The sequence below is a fragment of the Cyrtonyx montezumae genome, unplaced genomic scaffold (genome assembly GCF_038088225.1).
Source record: "Cyrtonyx montezumae isolate F1298 unplaced genomic scaffold, pur_monq_1.0 scaffold_12, whole genome shotgun sequence".
Lineage (NCBI taxonomy): Eukaryota > Metazoa > Chordata > Aves > Galliformes > Odontophoridae > Cyrtonyx > Cyrtonyx montezumae.
This window is the reverse complement of record NW_027071848.1, coordinates 10,424,817-10,444,175: the sequence shown is the minus strand read 5'-3', so window position 1 is coordinate 10,444,175 and position 19,359 is coordinate 10,424,817. Positions and strand designations below refer to the sequence as shown.

General features: G+C 38.5%; 1 protein-coding gene across 3 annotated transcripts in view; it reads right to left on the bottom strand.

The window, feature by feature from the left end:
* The window catches only part of ARHGAP42 (Rho GTPase activating protein 42), a 149,884-nt gene that overhangs the window by 62,203 nt on the left and 68,322 nt on the right, over window positions 1-19,359 (bottom strand). For all 3 annotated transcript variants that reach the window (XM_065730015.1, XM_065730016.1, XM_065730017.1), the window contains exon 4: window positions 1,474-1,545. In XM_065730015.1, coding sequence (XP_065586087.1) covers window positions 1,474-1,545 — 72 coding nt within the window. The remainder of the gene's footprint in view (window positions 1-1,473; window positions 1,546-19,359) is intronic.

The window sequence follows — 19,359 nt, the reverse complement described above, 5'->3', positions numbered from 1 at the left end:
TGAACAATTGCTGATTCAAAAAACAAAGAAATCATCTTCAATTAGACCATTAAAATATTCGGATATCTACAGAGTGATGCAATACAAAGAGACAGAATTGTCTTATATATATTTCTGCATTATATGATCTGCCTGAAGATCTTTCTGGTATACCAGGACCATCACCAGCACAGCAGGTTAAGCTTCAAACAGAGTCTGCAGCAGAGAAGAATGATATCCCTCAAGCTTTAAGAATACAAAATGAAATGGCAGCACAAAGAGCTGAACAATGCAACTACAGCCTCCAGAGAACTAAAAATAGTTCTATGCTGTGATTACATTTTGATTTGTGCAGCACAGTAAATAAACGCCCACCCCTGCATCTTACAGCAGCAGGGTGGGACAAGAAAAGAATGCTGTTGTACACAAAAACATATCAAGTGAGAAGTTAAAACCCATCAATTTCAGAGAAAGCTGACCTCGGGTTCACTGCAAAAATTCTTCTCAAACGTTTACTCAGTTCCTGTGCGGAAGCAGTTTCATCTGTTTTCTACACATTCCCATCAGCAGTCTCAGCAGTACAAAAACCATAAGCCTCACTCTCCAACATCTCTGCTCTCCCTCTGAGGCTGCTTTAGCACAGCACAGACACAACCTGAGCTACAATATCAAAGCTTTCCATTTAACCTTAGAGATGGAAAGCTTCCCAGAAAATCTTAGGAGTGATGCAAAATGCTTCAGAACTTGCATATTTGTGTAGACAGAAGGACATGTTATTAGTCATACCTCTAATTGCCTATCACAGACCTTATGCATCTCTGTGATCAAAGTAGTCACAGAAAACCACTTTAAAAATCCAGGATCAGACTGAAAATAGCTCTTCTAGTCTAAGTTTATTTAGACATTACGTTGCTCAGAAACATCTTATTTTCTGACTACTGAACCCTCATAGAGGCAGTCAGTACTATTTCACTAACACATAAGATTTGACTGAAATCACCAACTGCAGCACTTCCACGAGGCAAAAATCTCTGGGCAATATACAGATAGGAATCATCGTGTTGCATCAGCTGTGTAAGGTGGAGAAGGAAGTCAGATACAAAGAGTATGTCTACAGCACAGCTATTTCTCTTCGTCATTACACGAAATCCACTTCAGAGTCACTGCAGCCATGGTAAATGTTCAAATACTTTGTGATAACTCGAGGTGCAAAGTAACACAAATATAGGCATTAAGAAAGAAATGCAACTTCAGATGGTAAGAATGTGCAGTATTCACAATATCAGCAAGAGCTGAATCCTATGCATATACTCAACCTTTAACTCCAAATCTAGATTATCTCCTTCTCTGAAGCAACTAATTCCATCTAATTTACTAGAAATTATGAGGATGACATAAAATATATTCCAATACATATGGCTGCTGTCAGTCCAGCTTTCGAAACATTCATAAATAAACAGGAAATCAAAAAGAACTCTTTCAACAACCACTTACTTTTGCAGCTCCTATTTGTTCTTTACGAAACTTCTCCAGTGGTGCTATGAGCACATCATTCGCATTCTGGATCTGAAAAGTTAAACACAAAGCAAATCTCTTCAATATAGAGCATTTACAGAAATTGGAGTCACTGTATTTCTGCCAACGTACTAGATGAGAAAATCCATGTCCACAACATCCTGGTAACAGCATACGATAGAGCTCACATAATGTTAACTTCTTTACACAAAACTTAGTGCATATGTGCTCACTTGTCTGTTAGGTGACATTTCATCGAACAATTAGAGCAACCATGGAATTTTGGAAGCTTAATTTTAGGAAAGTCAATTTCCAGCTCCTCAAGGAGTGACAGAACCCCCTGGAAATCTGTCCTAATGGACATGAGAGTGGAATGGAGTTGGCAGGTTTTAAGGTCATAGGAGCTCTCCATCCCCAAGTGTAGGAAGTCAGGAAAGGAAGGCAAGAGGCCAGCATGGCTGAACTGGGACCTGCTGGTCAAACTGGAGAGCAAGAAAAAAATGCACAGGCAGTGGAAGCAGGGACAGAAGCTGTGTAGCAATGGGGCCAGGAAGGTCAAGGCCAAACTGGAGCTGGACTTGTAAGGGGTACAGAGAAGAATAAGAAAGACTTCTACAGGTACATCAGCTGGAAAAGGAAAGCCTAGGAGAGTGTACCCTCCCTAGTGAGAAACACTGGTAGGCTGGTAACAACAGACAAGAAGGCGGCTGTGGTATTCAACAACCTTTTTCCTCAGTCTTCACTAATGACTGCTCTGCACTTAGCTCTTGAGTGGATGGTGCAGAAGGTGGGATCTGGGGGAGCATTGCTTCTCCCACTGTAAGTATAGATGAGGTTTGCAACAGCCTGAGGAACCTGAACATTCATAGGTCTATGGGTTCCAATAAGATGCATCCCAGAGTCCTAAGGGAATTAGCTGATGTAGTCACCAAGCCACTCTCAATGATATTTGAAAAGTTGTGTTAGTCAGATTAAGTCCTTGGTGACTGGAAAAAAAGTGATGTAGCACCCATTTTTAAGGGCAGAAAAGATTACTCAGGGAATTACCAATCTGTCAACCTCATCTCAGTGTTGGGGGAGATCATGCAGCAGAACCTCCTGGAAGCTGAAGCACATGGAAGAGAGGGAAGTGATATTGAATAACCGCAGCTTCATCAGGGGCAGGTCCTGCCTCACCAACCTTGTCACTTTTATGATAGCATAACCGTGTCATTGGATGGGGAAGCGCCACTGATGTCATCAACTTAGATATCAGTAAGGCTTTTGACATTGTGTCCCACAACATCCTCACCCCATATTGGAAATATATGGATGAGATGGGTGGACTGTTCAGTGGATGAGGAATTGGTTGCAAGAACATACCCAGAGAATAGTGGCCAATGGATCAGTGTCCAGATGGAGAACAGTGACAAGTGGCGTTCTTCAGGGGTCAGTACTGGGACCAGTGCTCTGTAACATCTTCATCAGTGACCCTGGCAATGGGATTGTGTGAACTCTCAGCAAGTTGTCTGATGACACCAAGCTGTGGAGTGAGGTTGACGCTTCTTGAGGGACAGGATGCCATCCAGAAGGACTTAGGCTTCAGCAGTGGCCCCAGGTGAACCTCATGAGGTTCAACAAATCCAAGTGCAACATCTTGAACCTGTGTTGTGGCAACTCCACTATTGAGATTTAGACTGGATGTTAGAAAGAAGTTTTTTACAATAAGGGTGGTGAGGCACTGGAACAGATTGCCCAGAGAGGTGCTGGATACCCCGTCCTTGGAAACATTCAAGGTCAGGCTGGACAGGGCTCTGAGCAATATCATCTAGCTGTAGATGTCCCTGTTCATTGCAGGGGAGTTGGTCTTTAAAGGTCCTTTCCAACAAAAAAGATTCTAGGATGCTGAAATGAGTTGTAATGAATGATGTATTACATTTACAGCAACGTATAAAAGGATTTCCAAGTATTTTATTTCCACTTCTCGCATCTTGCCTAAGATCAGCAAATGAAAACTTCCAGGAACATGTTTTGGCAGAGCAGAGAAGACAAACATAATAGGAATGACACTATTTCCTAAAAAAGCTAATGTTTTCAGAGCATGAAGCTTTGACAGCTGAATCTTTTCATTTATCTCTTTGGATTATATATCTAGTTATCCCGAGGAGAGGAGAATGGCTCAGATAGCTCTAAAAAGAAAAGTGGACAATACTCCAGATTGGATACCTTTATTTTCTGGTTTTAAATTAAAATGTCCAGCAGCTATCTTTATCATTTTAACCTGTACCAGGATTACTGATGAATCACAATTTTGCCCTTCAGTTTTTGTGTATTTTGTACAAATCTAGTTCTGGGAGCCCCTCTATGAAGATTGCTCACAGTCCTGACCTCCCTAAATGGTCCCTGGCCATTTGGGCAGGCCTTGCACAGGCAATACAATCCTAATGTCAGTCAAGACACTGTGCACCTAACCCTAAACTGTAGTTTGACTCAACCTCATGCCTTTTTGGAATGACAGAACAATCAAATGAACTGATTTTACCAGAGATAAATTAGAAGAAACATTACATGTAATCCAGGCTTTAGGACTATGACACATTTGAGTCACACAGACCTTCCCTACAAAGAGTGTCTTCACTTTCTTTTCCTTCTTAAAACAACTTTGCACCAATTTACTATTTTACTGATGACAATAATTATTATAATTACTATCAAAATTTTCTTCTCTAAACATATTTTTCTTTAAACATATTTTTCTTTTTCAGGAAGAATAGTTCTCTACATTTTGTAATCCAGCTTCATATTCAAAGAACCACATCTCCACCAAAATGCCTCCTTCTGTACAAGCACACATGCACCCAGAAAACTGCTAACACATCAAAAATAAAGCACAACAAAACACATGACAATATTCTATTGTACTAACTTCAGGTTTTTTGCATGAGCAGCTCTTTTGCTCCTTCCTCACCCATCCGGACCTCACCACACTCCTCACACTGGGGCTTTGGCACATCTACAGGTCTGGGCAAAGTTACTGTATGTGTATCTAAGCCAAATGCGAATGAATAAAGCTCTTGTAACTCTTCCAATAATTGATAAGTTACGTTGTCATTAGAGCAGGAAAACTTCCCAAAGGGCTGCAATAATAAACATATAGAACAAAACCATCAAAACACATTTTCTTTCCTCTCAAACCTAATTACAATTTGGAAGATCACACTGCCACAGATCTTTGGAAGTCAGACTCCCTCTGACATCTTGATATCACTATGCCCAAGACAGTGCAGGCAACACTTGGCATATCTGATGATGCAGTGATCAAAATGGGCAATATTAAAATTACAAATCAGGCCCTGGGTTTAAGGGCAAAATGGCTTCAGTGAGTATTTGCTGTATTCAACATATTCCATCAGTCTGAGTAGAACAAACTGCAAGGTTACATCATTCTCCAATCTGACATTTCCCAAATATATATATACTTTGACAACTGAGAAGGCTACATTAGATAGACCTAGCAAAAAGAATTTTTTTTCTAAAAATATTAAATCAACATTCTAAGTTTGCTATATATATATCCCTGCATTTATCATTATTGCTAAAAAGTAGCACTAAAATAAGTACCAATAAAATCACACTGAATTTGTAAAAGCTACTTGTCCAGCTTTGACAATATATGAGGTTATCTTCAGCCAGGAAAGCTGCAACATTTCACTGGACATACTGGAGAGCTAGGCAAAGGGAAACCAGATGAGATGCAACAAGGGCAAGTCCTACATCTGGGGAAAAAAAATGCATGTATCAGTCTGGATGAGGAGATGGTCTGCTGGAGTGGAGCTTTGAAGAAAAGAACCTGGATGTTCTGGTGGACAAGAGGCAGGCCATGAGCCAGCAGTGTGTCATTGTGGCCAAAAAGGCCAAGGTTATCCTGGGGTGTATGATAAAGAATGTGGCCAGAGAGTCAAGGGAGGTGATCCTCCCCTTCTACTCTGCCCTGGTGATACCACATGTGGGTACCGTATCCAGTTCTGGGCTCCTCAGTTTAAGAAAGACGGGGAACTTCTAGAGAGAGGCCAAGGGAGGGCCACAAAGATGATTAGGGGCTTGCAGCATCTCCATGTGATGAAAGGCTGAGAGATGTGGGGCTGTTCAGCCTGGACAAGAGGAGAAGGTGAGGTGGAATCTGAACAATTATAATAAATACCTAAAGGGCAGGAATCAAGTGAATGGAGCCAGGCTCTCTTCTGTATTGTCCTGGAACGGGGCAAGGGGCAAGAGGCACTGGAACACAGGAAGTCCCTTCAACCCCTACAATTCTGTGACTCACTAGAAGTTTCCATCAGCAGTAGAAGGAAGAAAACAAAAATCAACATCAACTAACATAAAGAAATCAGAATTGTTATACCATGTTAGAAAGTGAAGAATAAAGTCTTTTGAAAACCTATCTGAACATTTCCTTTCTTAGATTTTCCTAAAGTTATGATGATATTAACAAATTTTCTGCCAGTTTTCTGTGACGTACTGTATTAAACAAATTGCATTACATAAGTCACAGTTCTAATTTTGAATTTATTTTGCTTGTATGTATTTGTTTTAACTCAAATTAATGTTTTGGATAATATAAGCACTATAGTGCAAGCACTATGCAAATTTGTATTTGAGGTAGATGATTTCTTGCACAAAGACATTTTATGCAAGTAATTCAAAATAAACTCTGATAAAAACTCTTATAGCACGACATATTTGAGGTGTGGGGGACAAAGTGGTGAGGCCAGGCTCTTTTCAGCAGTGTGTGGAGACAGGACAAGGGGGAACGGACAGAAACTGCAGCACAGGAGGTTCTGCACGAATGTGCACAAGAACTTCTTTATGGTGAGGGTGAGGGAGCATTGGCACAGGCTGCCCAGGGGGGTTGTGGAGTCTCCTTCTCTGGAGATATTCAGGACCTACCTGGATGCCTACCTGTGCGACCTGGTGTAGGGAACCCGCTTTGACAGGGAGGTTGGACTCCATGATCTCTTGAGGTCCCTTCCAACCCCTATGAGTCTGTGATTCTATGATATCATGCCTCTGATTTCTCTTTATAACACAGAATACTTTGAACTGAGTATTTTTGTCTCTTCTGTTTTACCACTGTGAATAAAATTAACTTTTGACTTCTGTGTTCCCAGCTTCCATAGAAAGACATGGAAATTTTACTTTGATGGTACCCTGGGAGGTTCTCTAGTTCAGCACCCGTATTCAAGTCACAGTCAGTACTGAATGTGAATGAGACTGTCCTGGGGTTTGTCTCAAAAACCTTCAAGGACAGACACTGGCCTCTCTGGGCAGCCTCCCCTAGTGCTCGAGCGAACTCCTGGTGTGATTTCCTCACATCAAGTGTGAATCTTTGGTTTTAGTTTGCCTTCCTCCTCCTCCTGCCTCTTGCCATTTGCCTGCTACTCTTCAGTTAAACATATATACTTAAATATATATAGTCAGTAGACCGTATGATTTTGCAACACGAACTACCTGAACCATGCAGGAGTGCATTTGTACCATACTGCATCTACTCAGGGAAAACATACAAGTAGACAGTGTTGTAAGGACCAGGGCTGATGGCCTGCTTTTTGACAGAACACAATCAGCTCTACTTCTACATTTAGATTGTTTGTGACAAGCAGTCTGTTCTTCCACTAGTCTTCTTCATCTTTTATTCAGGGCCAGTGGATGTAAACAGAAATTTCACAAAAACACTGACACAGTTGCTTATTCATTATTCCATACTAGCAATATGGATGCAGAAATTTTAAACTCTGAAGTTTTTAACAAACTCTGAGCTTCATCAAACAAACTACAAATACCGAATTACAGTATAACAAAGAAAACTAATACCTCTTAAGCTGTAGATTTGTATTTGAAGGTTTAAAGACTACAAGTAGCTTATAGAGAGAAGTAACTAACAGGATTCCCAACTGGCAGAAGGCAGTAAAAACATCAAGTGAGGCAATTCTGAGTGACAGAATGAAGGATTAGACCAGTTCATCTGAATTATAGTAGGATGCTTTCACTAAGAAAAAATGGGTATCTTTTTCATAGGTGAAAAAATACTATTACTTGCATTAAATCTTCTACAAGTATTTTCACTACAGCACAGAATTACATGCTGGCATAATGGATATAAAACACATTTCCCTTAAGTACGGAATGACTCATGGGTTCTGAATGCTGACAAACACTGATTTGTCTCACATTAATATAACTCTCAGAAAATACCAATTAAAATCACTCAAACGAGAAAACAAATCTAATACCAAATATATTCACAGTAATGCATTACTAATGTAGAAATATACTGCATACTCTTGACAAGAAATAAATAACAGAATTTGGAATAATTTCCCTAAATCTTAATAATTCACAACATCATGATCTATCAGATAAAACAACAAAAAAACAAACAAAAATACAACAAAACACCCTTCTTTGAGTACGTGACATGTACCAACAGCTCTAAATCAGTACAACTTCAAATGCAACAACAGAGACCAAACACACACAACTAGGCGTTTACATAATTTAGTTATAGATCAGGTTCACATGCTACAAAGTATGTAAACGTCATTGTGAAATACTACTCATGTATTTAACACCTCAGTTTTTATTTTGAAAGATAAAAACTGTAAATATTACATAAACTTAATAATGTGCCTGTACCTACTAACTGACCTAAGTAGAACAAAGATTTCTACAGCTTGTACAGATAACTGTACATAGTCAAAGAAAATACATACAAAGAAAAAAATATATCTGAAGTTTATTTTAATCTCTCTCACTTTTACAGGAACAATATTCAAACTTGTGTTCATTTTCTAAAAAATGTCACTACCAGTGCCAGTTATTTCAAGCAAAGCTGAAATTTAGATGATGTTAACATAGGTTCAAGAGATTTCTACAGTTTTAATCATAATTCTTATGGTGTACTCTTAAAACATTAGAGGACATAAGACTCCTCCAAAGAACAATGTGAAACAGGAACTGAACTTCAGATGTTAGACCCGGGCACAGGCTGCCCAGACCTGTGGTGCCTCATCCCTGGAGGTGCTCAAGGCCAGGTTAGATGGGGCCCTGGGCAGTCTGAGCTGGTGAGTGGCAATTATCCCATGCCAGGGGGATGAAACTAGGTGAGCTTTAAGATACTTTCCAACTTAAGCCATTACGTGATTTTGTGTTAGGAATGGACATCAGCTCAAGGATCTTCTCAAATTACAGGGCAAGAAGCACCAGCCATCTTTGAGTAGGCAGTCTTCATGAATATCCCTCACTCACATTCTACCATCAGCTTTTTAGAACTCAGTATTTCCATTCTACAAATTACATGCTGATATAAGGTGCATATATCCACATATAACAAATATGGTATGTAAGCATAATAAAAAAAAATTATAATCATTAATGCTATTTTTATGTATCTTGATGTTGTAATTACTTGGCAGGGGTTTTCGTGGATAAAAGCTCCCCCCAGAATGTCAAATTTGAGACACGTAAACTAGATTTGAAAGCTTCCTTCAAAGTATTTGCCATCAGATTCTTAGGTGTTTTTTGTTTTTTTTCTTTCTTTCAGGAATATTTGTTATTTCAGAAATACTTATTTTGGAGTGGTGAAGTAAAATACGTTTTTTTGTTAGAAACCACCATATTTCAGATGCCAAGGTTCTAGTTGTTGGAGTGGGTCCAGAGGAGGACTGAGAAGATGATCAGATGGCTTGAGTACCTCCTCTGCAAGGACAGGCTGAGAGAGCTGGGGATCTTCAGACTAGAGAAGAGAAGGCTCTGAGGAGACCCTGTAAGCAGCCTTCCAGTACCTGAAGGAAGCCTACAGGAAAGCTGGGAAGAGATTTTTTATAAGGGCACGTAGAGAAAGGACAAGGGGAAATGGCATTAAACTGGAAGAAGATTAATTTAGACTAGATACTAGGAATAAATCCCTTACTATGAGGGTGGCAAGACACTGGAACAGGTTGCCCAGCAAGGTTGTGGATGTCTCCTCCCTGGAAGCATTCAAGGCCAGGCTAGATGGGGCCTTGAGCTACCTCATCTAGTGGGAGGTGTCCCTGCGTGTAGCCGGGGGTAGGAACTGCATGATCTTATAAGTCTCTTCCAATCCAAATCATTCTGTGATTGTATGATACATAAAGAATGGTCTGTCTTTTTATCTCTATGTTCTCTAGCGATGTTATGGTATTATCAGGTTTGGATAGCTACAACAAAATATATATACATATATATCCAGCAAAGCTTGAGATACACACAATTTTACATGAAGCAGGACAACAACCCTTATTTCTTCCTCATACGTTTAGTGACATCCTTTCATGTTCACCTGAAGAGAAACTGTTGGTGTACCCTATCTTTTGAGCACTTCTGAGACAGAGAGATTAAGTGCTGCTAAAAAGCACACAACTTCACTTATGGAGAAACAAATTAGATCTTGAAAAGGAAATCTTTGATAAGACCTTAGGATCTGAAACAGTTCAGGATCCTTTTGATGGAATTCTTACAATCTCACATCTTGAGCAAAAGTAGATCCTCCAGCAAAGCTCAAATGTCTCTGGAATGCAAAAACTTCCAGTGGAAACCTCAGGAATGATCCTGACACTACCAGAGCTCTCTGCCTCAGTACTAAGATGTGCCTCATCCCCATCTCTGTAGGACTGCCTCGTTGGAGGCAATAGTGCCCCAACCCCCCCCCCTCCCCAGGCTACTGCATTCCACAAGTCTTCCTTTTTTCCCTCAGTCCTCCTTCAGGATGCTGCAAACTCCAGGCAAGCAGGAGACGTCCAACTGCACAGTTTTTTTCCCCAGTAAAGTCAAATCCCACAACAATTAGCCGGGCATTCAGAGAGCCCTGCTGCCCTTCCAGACATGTGACTGTCCTCACTTACAATAGAAAAGAAAAAGAAAATTCTAAAAGGTGTGTGTTGCAGTAGCAGAAAGAAAAGGGGAAGTACAGATTTGAAAGCTATTTTTAAACTCAGACATTCAGTTCTGTTAAAACCTTCCATTCAAGTAAGCTGTTACAGAAATTTATATTACTGTGCACATTGCAAGGCAATGCATCTTTCACACAATTCAAAATAATAATACTGCTCTTTAAAAATGTGAATATTTTCGTAGTTTTTCTCACACTGTTTCCATACAGAATAAGAACCCACAAAATTAGTGGGTGGCATTAATCTTAATGCTGCTCTTTCCCCTGCCAATCTGCAGCCCAAGTAAGCTACAGGGCACATCAGGTGGAAAATGCCATGTCAGCAGTACTAACAGAAGGAAATGAGGTTCCTACTCTGAGAAGGAAGAGAAACATTTCATCATTCTCCTGAGTGAGAGAAGCACCATTTTCTGTACTAATGGAACAAAAACAAAAAAAAAAAAAGCCAAGGACCTCAGAGAGGGAAGGCAATTCAAGGAATAAGTCTGGAACTACACTTGCTGTTTATAATATTTCCATTATGTCAGTAGATGTAGTGAGTACCTATCAAATAAAGTACAATCACTCTCAAACATCTTGCCTTTTTTTGGCAGTATCTCCATCCCCGTGGCAAACATTTATGGTCCTTCACCTACTCAAAGACCTCAGAGCCCAGCAGAAGTAGTAACCTGATTCTTCCGCTATGAAAAGAGGAACCAATATCCTTTCTTGTGCAATGACTGTGGAACAGAATTCTCCTTCCTTCTCCCAGAAGACAAGGTTTGTCTTCTATGATTTGAAGACTTGAGCTTGAGAATTCTCTGTACTAACATGGTTAGCCTTCTTAGAGCCAAATCATAACAAAGAAACACAAACTTTAAGACTGAGTCATGGAAAAAAATATCCAGGTCTTCAGAAATCAGATCTTCCTACCGCCTGATGGTGTTTACTTAACTCTCTTACTGAAACATTTTAACATGACTGCTGTACCTAGTGGCAAGGTTTTACACAAGGACTGGACAAGTTCCTGACAGAAAAAAAAAATATTTAACAGCACTACAAGGAGAGTGATCATTCAGTTCAAATATTTTATGATTACTTTGCTTAATGAATTGTTCATCTCCTCATGAACAGCAAGCACAACAAACAATATTCAGTGACCAGACTCTGACTTTAAACATCTCTCAGTGAATGACAAGGACACAGATGGAAGGATGTGTTCTTAGATGAGAATAACTGTACCATGAAGTTATGCCAAAAACTTTACGTACATCTTGACGGTCCTCTTTGAATGTATCACTGTAAGCTAAAGAGACTGAAGCTGGCTACAAAATTCCCATATATTAGATGACTTCTTTTTCTTTAAGATGGAAAAATGGTGTTTTGGCTTATCTAGGATAAAGTATGCTTCGTGTTCATTTAATACTTCTTCCTAATGCTATTTCCTTTTATCTATCTTGTTCATTCACATTCATTGCACATGATGCCTCTGAAGGGAAAAGCTAAATACTTGTTCCATCTGTTTCAAATTCCACATTTGTGAATTTGTAGTATGCTTAAACATCTTTGTTACCTTATAAATATTTGAAGAGAAAATATCATGATACTTTAAGTCCCAGAATTGTTGTTATTTTAGAGTAATTAAGTTTTAATGTCTGTATACCAATCTGTTTCAGTCATCAGCACCCGACTCTGTAGTACTGACACATCACTAACACTTGAAGCACAATTTTAAACACCACCAAGAAGAACCTGCTCAATTACTACTGTTTTTATGTGGGTCAGAAATACCATTTTTTGTAACCAGCTTCTACTAGTGGCATCAGTCTTTGCCAACCCGTACTAGCAGCTGAGGACAGGTTGATAGCTGAGGCTCAGGCTGTCCTGCTGAGCCGGCGCTGAGCAGCAGATGCACATTATCCATCACTCCAACAAGCAATAAGTCAGGGGCTACAAACCTGCCAGGTACCCAGAAAGAATGCTGCTTCTGGTAACGTGCAGTGGCAATGAGATGTCTTGTACATTTTATCGGCAGTCCTAAAGATTATTTACACCACGTAATGTCAACTGCATGCAGAAAGTAGATTTGATCTCTGAGGGGCATTCCATCCATGCCTTTCACAACCATTCTAAATTGCTGTAAGGAAATTGTTATAAATGCTTACATTAATTCTATTTTACATCTTCAAGATGCACAAAATAATGCTTGAAGAAAATGGATTACTGAAAACAGTTGTATTTGTTATAAATATATGCATATAAATAAAAATGTATGTATACAAGTTTCTGAAAATATTTTATTGTCACTTTCAAAAAAATACTAGATTTAATTTTCTTTTCAGACAGTTAAAACGAAGAGATAGGCTAAATAGCTCAAAATTTGAGCCAAAGAAGGTAAAATCATAGCTCTTTGCTATCATCAGTTTCAATAGTATTTTATGAACTCAAAGTACAGTCTGAAAAGTACACGATGCCAACTTTCACAATGTCTTTAACAATTTGCTACAGATTTTGAAATATATTTGCTCTTTTAAAATTATACTATACCACAAATTCACATTTAGAACATATTTTAAAATAAGATCACATAACAAAATGTACGCTTTCAGCCATTACCAACTACAACTAATATAAATGTGAATGAAAATAGCCTTCAAGAAAGGCAAGTAACTAAATTTTACAAGTTAAACAGGGATATGAACAGATGAAAAATCTTTATTACAAAGGATAAAGTAAAACACGATCACTCTCTGTTTACAGCCCAGCAGTACAGAAAACAAAGGGATGCTAGACAGAAAACAGCATTTCGTAAGATCTCCATAAATTAAACTGAGATTGCATAGTAATATATAATGCTCTCAAGAAAGTGAATACTGGAGTTTGGTAATAAGAAGAAATATCCAGCTGAATTATTAAAGGGTATGATGAGTTTTATGATGATTAATAAACACACAACGGTTACATGTGCTAAACTGAAGGAAATCAGAACTTAGACTTCAAAGTGTTTGCAGACTGAGCACAAAACTGCTCTCTCATGGGCACACTCTGGTAAAGGAATCCTGTGCTTGCTGAAGCATTCTGCAGAAGAAATATCTGTGTACAAAAGGAGCCTAAATACATTCAGAGAAGTTAAGCTTTATAACATAGTTGAAGTGATTAGGGAAAAAAAAATGAAGAAATAAACATAATATGAAAATCATTCATTTTAAAATTCAGCTTGTTCCCTACATACTCTTTTTTTATATTTTTTCCCTTCTCTCTTTGTAACCTGACTATAAACAGTAAAATGGGAAGCTCTTCTTGTGTGTCTTTATTCAAATGGTAAATACTATCTTTAGTATTACAGGTATCAAATAAGGCTGTAAATAGTAGCATGCTGTTAATTAGGCTTCATGAGGAAATTAGGATTCAAAAGAGGCACTGAGGGAATTGCACAGACATGGATTTTAACAATACTATTATTGCTCTTACATAGTAACTTTTAACAAAGTTGACTTCATCCACTTCACAGTACTCCTTGCCAAGAAATGGATTTGAATAAAGGTCCCTCATTAGCAATAAAACCTGGGAGGATGGAAGAGCTACTTGAACTTCACATTGCCAAAGGGTACATAGATACTGGCACTTTGCAGATTGTCAGCAGGGTTAATCAAGCCCAGAGCCTGACTTTCCCTAGGTTGACTGCTGCTCCTGCTTTGGGAACACCAACAAAGAGACAGCTCCAGGCAATGACATGAAAGCTTAGGATTTCAGCTTTCTCCATCACTGTACACCCACAGTAGTTATCCAGATATGTTCAGCTCAGATTGGAGATGCCTTGGGAAGGAACTCTGCAGTAAGTAGATTCATAGATTCATAGATACATTAGGTTGGAAAGGACCTACAAGATCATCTAGTCCAACCATCCTCCTATCACCATCCCTACCCAATAAACTACTAAATCAAATCCCTTAGCACCTCATCTAAACACTTCTTGAACAGCGCTAGGGAGATTTGTAGTATTGATGTTTAAACTCTTTGTTATCTGTTCCCTGTTAGCTTTTGTGTAAAATTGTATTGTTAAGGTATTGTTGTGTCTTGAGTCTAGTGGTTATGGCCAGGAAAACATCTGTGAGTAATTCAGAAATCTTCCTGATAGTATTTTGAGGACTGTTACCTTTGCAATGCCATTTAACTACTGACACTGACTGAATATGGAAAAGAGCCATGTTCTATCTACCTAAAGGAAGTTATGGATCAAGAGAATTGTACGCTTAGTTCCTATAATACTGTCCTTTATTAAGCTCTCATTACTTCAGGCTGTTGGGCCACTGGTGTACAGCTACAACTGGGCACCTAAATCCATTTTAGAAAATGTTCACAATAGTGTGGTTCAAGGAATTCAGACTTAACCAGGATAAGCTACAAATTTGTCTACAACAAGCAACAATCTTTACCAGATGGGGGGTCATAACAGCACAGACTTCCTTTTCTGTAACTTTCAGAACTACTATTGTATCCTAAAGTCAAAGGCTCCAAACATTCAAAAATAAGACCGAACTCAGGACGTTAGCTCATTATAAAAATACCAAAGATGCCTGGAGAGTGCATACAGAGGAACAGCAATCACTCCTTCAGCTCAAAGAGTTAGGGAGAGATGTTCAAACCTGTCTTTCCTTAACTGGAAGGGACTCTGACATTGTTACATATAATTGACAGAAAAAAAAAAAAAAAAAAGAAAAAAAAAGTTGCCTCGAAAGTGTTCTTGGCCAATGAAAAGGTTATCCAATACCAGGCCAGGCTCTAGGATGTGCTGGAAAACTTCACATGAACATGATTAAGAAAACCTTATTGTACCTACTGACAATGAAAATCTTACAAAGCTCTGGAGAGACTCATCCTCAGCTTGTTCAGAAACAGAAAGTGAAAAGACATGAACTGCTTCTTCTCAGTGCTGAGTTTTGTAAAGACTGACTCACCATAACACAACATTGGCCATTATCACCACAATGCCCTTTGTGAACTTTAAGTTACAGAACTTACTACCTAACAAGTAAAAAATTAAAGAAAAACAACAACTAACTTCCACCATGTAATTTATTGTAAGAGCCCACCAGCAGACAATGTACTGGGTCAAGTTTGCTGCACACATCTGGGGCTGTAGCTTTGTACTTGCTTTCATTCTACAGGGATGTTCTTCTGATTTTATACCTAAAAATCTTTTTTTCAGTTAACCAAGAATGTGCATGCAACCAATCCTTCACTGTACAAAGAGAGGTTCATAGTCATATTTAAAGTATTTCTATTTTGTGTGAGTCCTATATTCCATTTCTTCCTCTAGTAGGCAAAAGCTCAGTGTGTTTGTCACTGCCCTCAGTTACTGCAAGAAGCTTTGCCCATCTCGCTGCCAAGGTAGCTCCTGCTCTCCTCTCTCTCTTCATCTTGCTTCTTATTTCTACCTGCAGAATTATTTCTAACCTTCTACATAAGTGAGATCAATTTATAAGTTGTTGAAGAATGCATTTATTTGTGAAAAATTACAAAGACATCTGAAGCATTTTCTCATATTAGCTTTTTGTTTTCCAACAGAACTATAAATTTCTGTCTCTCAACAAATTGAACACTGCCTGGTGTCAGAGAAAAACAAACAAATAAATTCCAATAAAAAACAAACAAACAAACAGTTCAGCTTGCTTTTATCCTCCTGAAAATATTTAGCAGACAGAAATAAATCAGCAGTGAATACCGTCAGGGTGGGTGGCTAAGCATCTGGTGAGAGATGCCATTTCTTTTTATGGCTTACTCTATGGCTTGTCCCAGTGAAATTTGTAAAAGATAAAGTAATCACAAGCACAACCACAATGAAGGAAAAACAGCTCCACTGTGTACTTACAAGTTTAGGTATTTATTTATCACTACCCCTAATACAAAGAGTTGATGTCCCTTTTCCAGGCTAAGAGTTCAAATCATAAAGAAAGCAACAGAAAATGTGAGAATGTCATTTCAGAAAATCAGGGGAAAGAAAAATTTTCTGTTTTTTCTTCTCTTTATGGTTTTCAAAACAAACAAAATATACTCAGCTTGAGTGTTTACACTGCATACTATAATGGTGGAAATGACTGCATAAACACAATAAACAGCATCATTGGAGCACCAAACTAAATAAGAAAAATAGACTTGTAATTCAAATATACCTATGCTTCACAATGTTTTTAATAGTAAATTATACTATCAAGGACACTGATAAGTGCAGCTATTTTACTATGTTAAAAATATCCTTCACCTCTTACATGTATCTCAAGAAAAGTATTTTTCCACATGAATAAAAACCAAAACCACAACCAAAACCCCACAAACCTTCTTGTACCAGAGGATAAATTTCTATTTCAAGAAATGTAGGAATGCCTGTCTTAGTGGAGGAGTTGTGGTGGGTATTCTTTGTTTGTTTTATTATTATAATCATTTTTATTTTATTTTAAAATTCAAAATATTCACCGTTTCATGAATTATATGATGAAGACAAATCTCTGCAACAAGATTTACTTTACAAGGTGCCCACTTCAGACCTTCCCAGGCACTTTCATGCTGGCTGGTAGAGCTAGGTAAATTTCACCCCAAATATATTCTGCACAGTTATTAGTTGTCTCTCTGCCATTTCAAATCCTGATCTGAAAATGATGTGGCCAAGCGTGTTTTTATCGCTGTGCAGATGTCAACAAAACTTTTCCAAAGTTCAGCAAATGCACACTAGCCAGACTCCTTGTGAGGTCCATTACTATGTGAAGGGAAAGTTGGAAATCAGTAACAGCACAAATAAACACTTCACTATCCAAAGCAAGAATTTACTGACTTACTATGTAAAGTGAAAACAATGTTTTCTAATTACTGCACATTATCCCTTAAGGGATACTGAGCTGTCAGACTCACCACAGAATTTATTTTAAAAAGTTTCATTTTGTCAGAAATGCTGAAGCTGACTTTTCATATGCTCTCTTCAATAAAAAGAAAGTGAGTGCCTTCTTTGGAGAGAGAACATAGAGAAATTAATGCAGATGGGACAAGTAGGCAGCTCTCCAGCAACTGGCTTCTAAAAGAGATCAGGAGCTTGAGTACCTGAATGTCATCAGCAAATTCTTACCAGACCAAAACAGGAACATCCCAAGTCTCTAACTGAAAGAAACAACAAAACAAAACAAAACCAAAAAACAAAACAAAAATCAAAAGTAACATTTAATAGTGAAGCAGTGAGCAATAGAAACCAGTAAATGGATGCCCCAAGAAGGAAGCCAAGACATTTTGGCAGAAATATGATTACTAGAGCTAAGTTTTTATTTTAAATTTTCCAAATGGCCAGAAACAACAGTATTTGACTTAGCAGTTTCCTTGCTTTCTACAGAGGAACAGGAAAATTGGCCAACTTCAGAACTCTCCACAAAAATTAAGGCTCCTAAATAATAAAAGCTATCTCCTTATAGCCTCACACAAAGGGGTCTTGGTAAAAAGTCATAGCTAACTCTTAAAAACAAACAAACAAAAAAAGCAGATTTTCATTAGAGATTGTCCAACTTCTGACTGTCTTGCCTCTTCCTGAGAATTCCACTCCCTTAAAAAAATAAAGACTAAAAGTCTTTGTGAAAAGTGTATTCATAGCTCAGTACCATAACAGACATCTTTGAAATAACTTACTAAACAATATTTCATGAGAATATGATAAACTGTGGCTCGAGCTAAGAAGGATCTACGGTCATGGAATAAGGCAACAACAGAAAGTACTTACTCTTCTTCTATATTACATTTCACAATGGGCTCATTCTCATTTTGTGCCTTAGACATTTCTGTTTTCCTTGGCACAGCATTTCACAATTTAGTTCACCCTGAGGAAGTTTTCCTGACATTCAACGTAAATTCTCTCCCAATATCTTCCTGTCAGATGATTGCCTCTTCTTAGCCAGATGATGTAAGCAGTGCACATACATTCCACACAAAGAAACAACAGTTCTACTCATCAAGTGCAAAAGGAGAAGTTAAAACTCTCTCTTTTCAGGAATTACAGAAAAATGCAAAAGAGACAATATGAGAAGTGCTGTATCAGATCCTTATCTCATTACTTTTAAACTCCAGAGTTTCTGAAAATCCATAAGTATGAGAATAAATACACAAAGGCAGCCTGTGCCCATGCTCTGCTACCTGCACAGCACAGAAATGCTTCCTGATGTATCTCTTGTGTTCCTACTGCCTCTTGTCCTGACACTGGGCACCACTGAAAAGAGTCTGGCTCTGTCTTCTTTACATTCTCACTTCTGGCATTTATGAACACCGACGAAATCCCCTTAAGCCTCCTCTTCTCCAGAGTGAGCAGACTCAGCTCTCTCAGCCTCTCCTCACAGGAGAAATGCTCCAGACCCCTCATCCCCTGGCCTTGTGAAGGACTCACTCCAGTATGTCCAGGTCTCCCTGTTACCTGCAGGGCTCAGAACTGAACTTATCACTCTAGCTGTGGCTTCATTAATGTCCATTAAGGAAAATAGCATTAGACATTCAGGTAATAACCTAAGAAGCTTTAAAGATGATTTGGAAAATGACCTTGCAAATTACAGCAGATAGTCCAATTGTGTTATCACAGTATATTAAGAAGCTACTTCAAAAAAAGACCATATTCCTGGAATTGATGATCCCATAATACCTTACGCTATTTTTAGGATGCTATACAAGACTTAGTTTTCCTTCCACTTTATTGCAAATTTAACTTCTGTTATGTGTTACAGACCATAATAGCTCTCAATTACCTTAGAGAGAAAAAAAAATGTGGAGGCTTTGCTCCTTTTTGTGATAGTTACAGAATCATAGAACCACTAAGGTTGGAAGATCCAAGATCATCGAATCCAACCATCCACCCACCACCAATATTTCCCACTAAACCAGGTCTCTTGGTACCTATAAACGTTTCTTGAATATCTCCA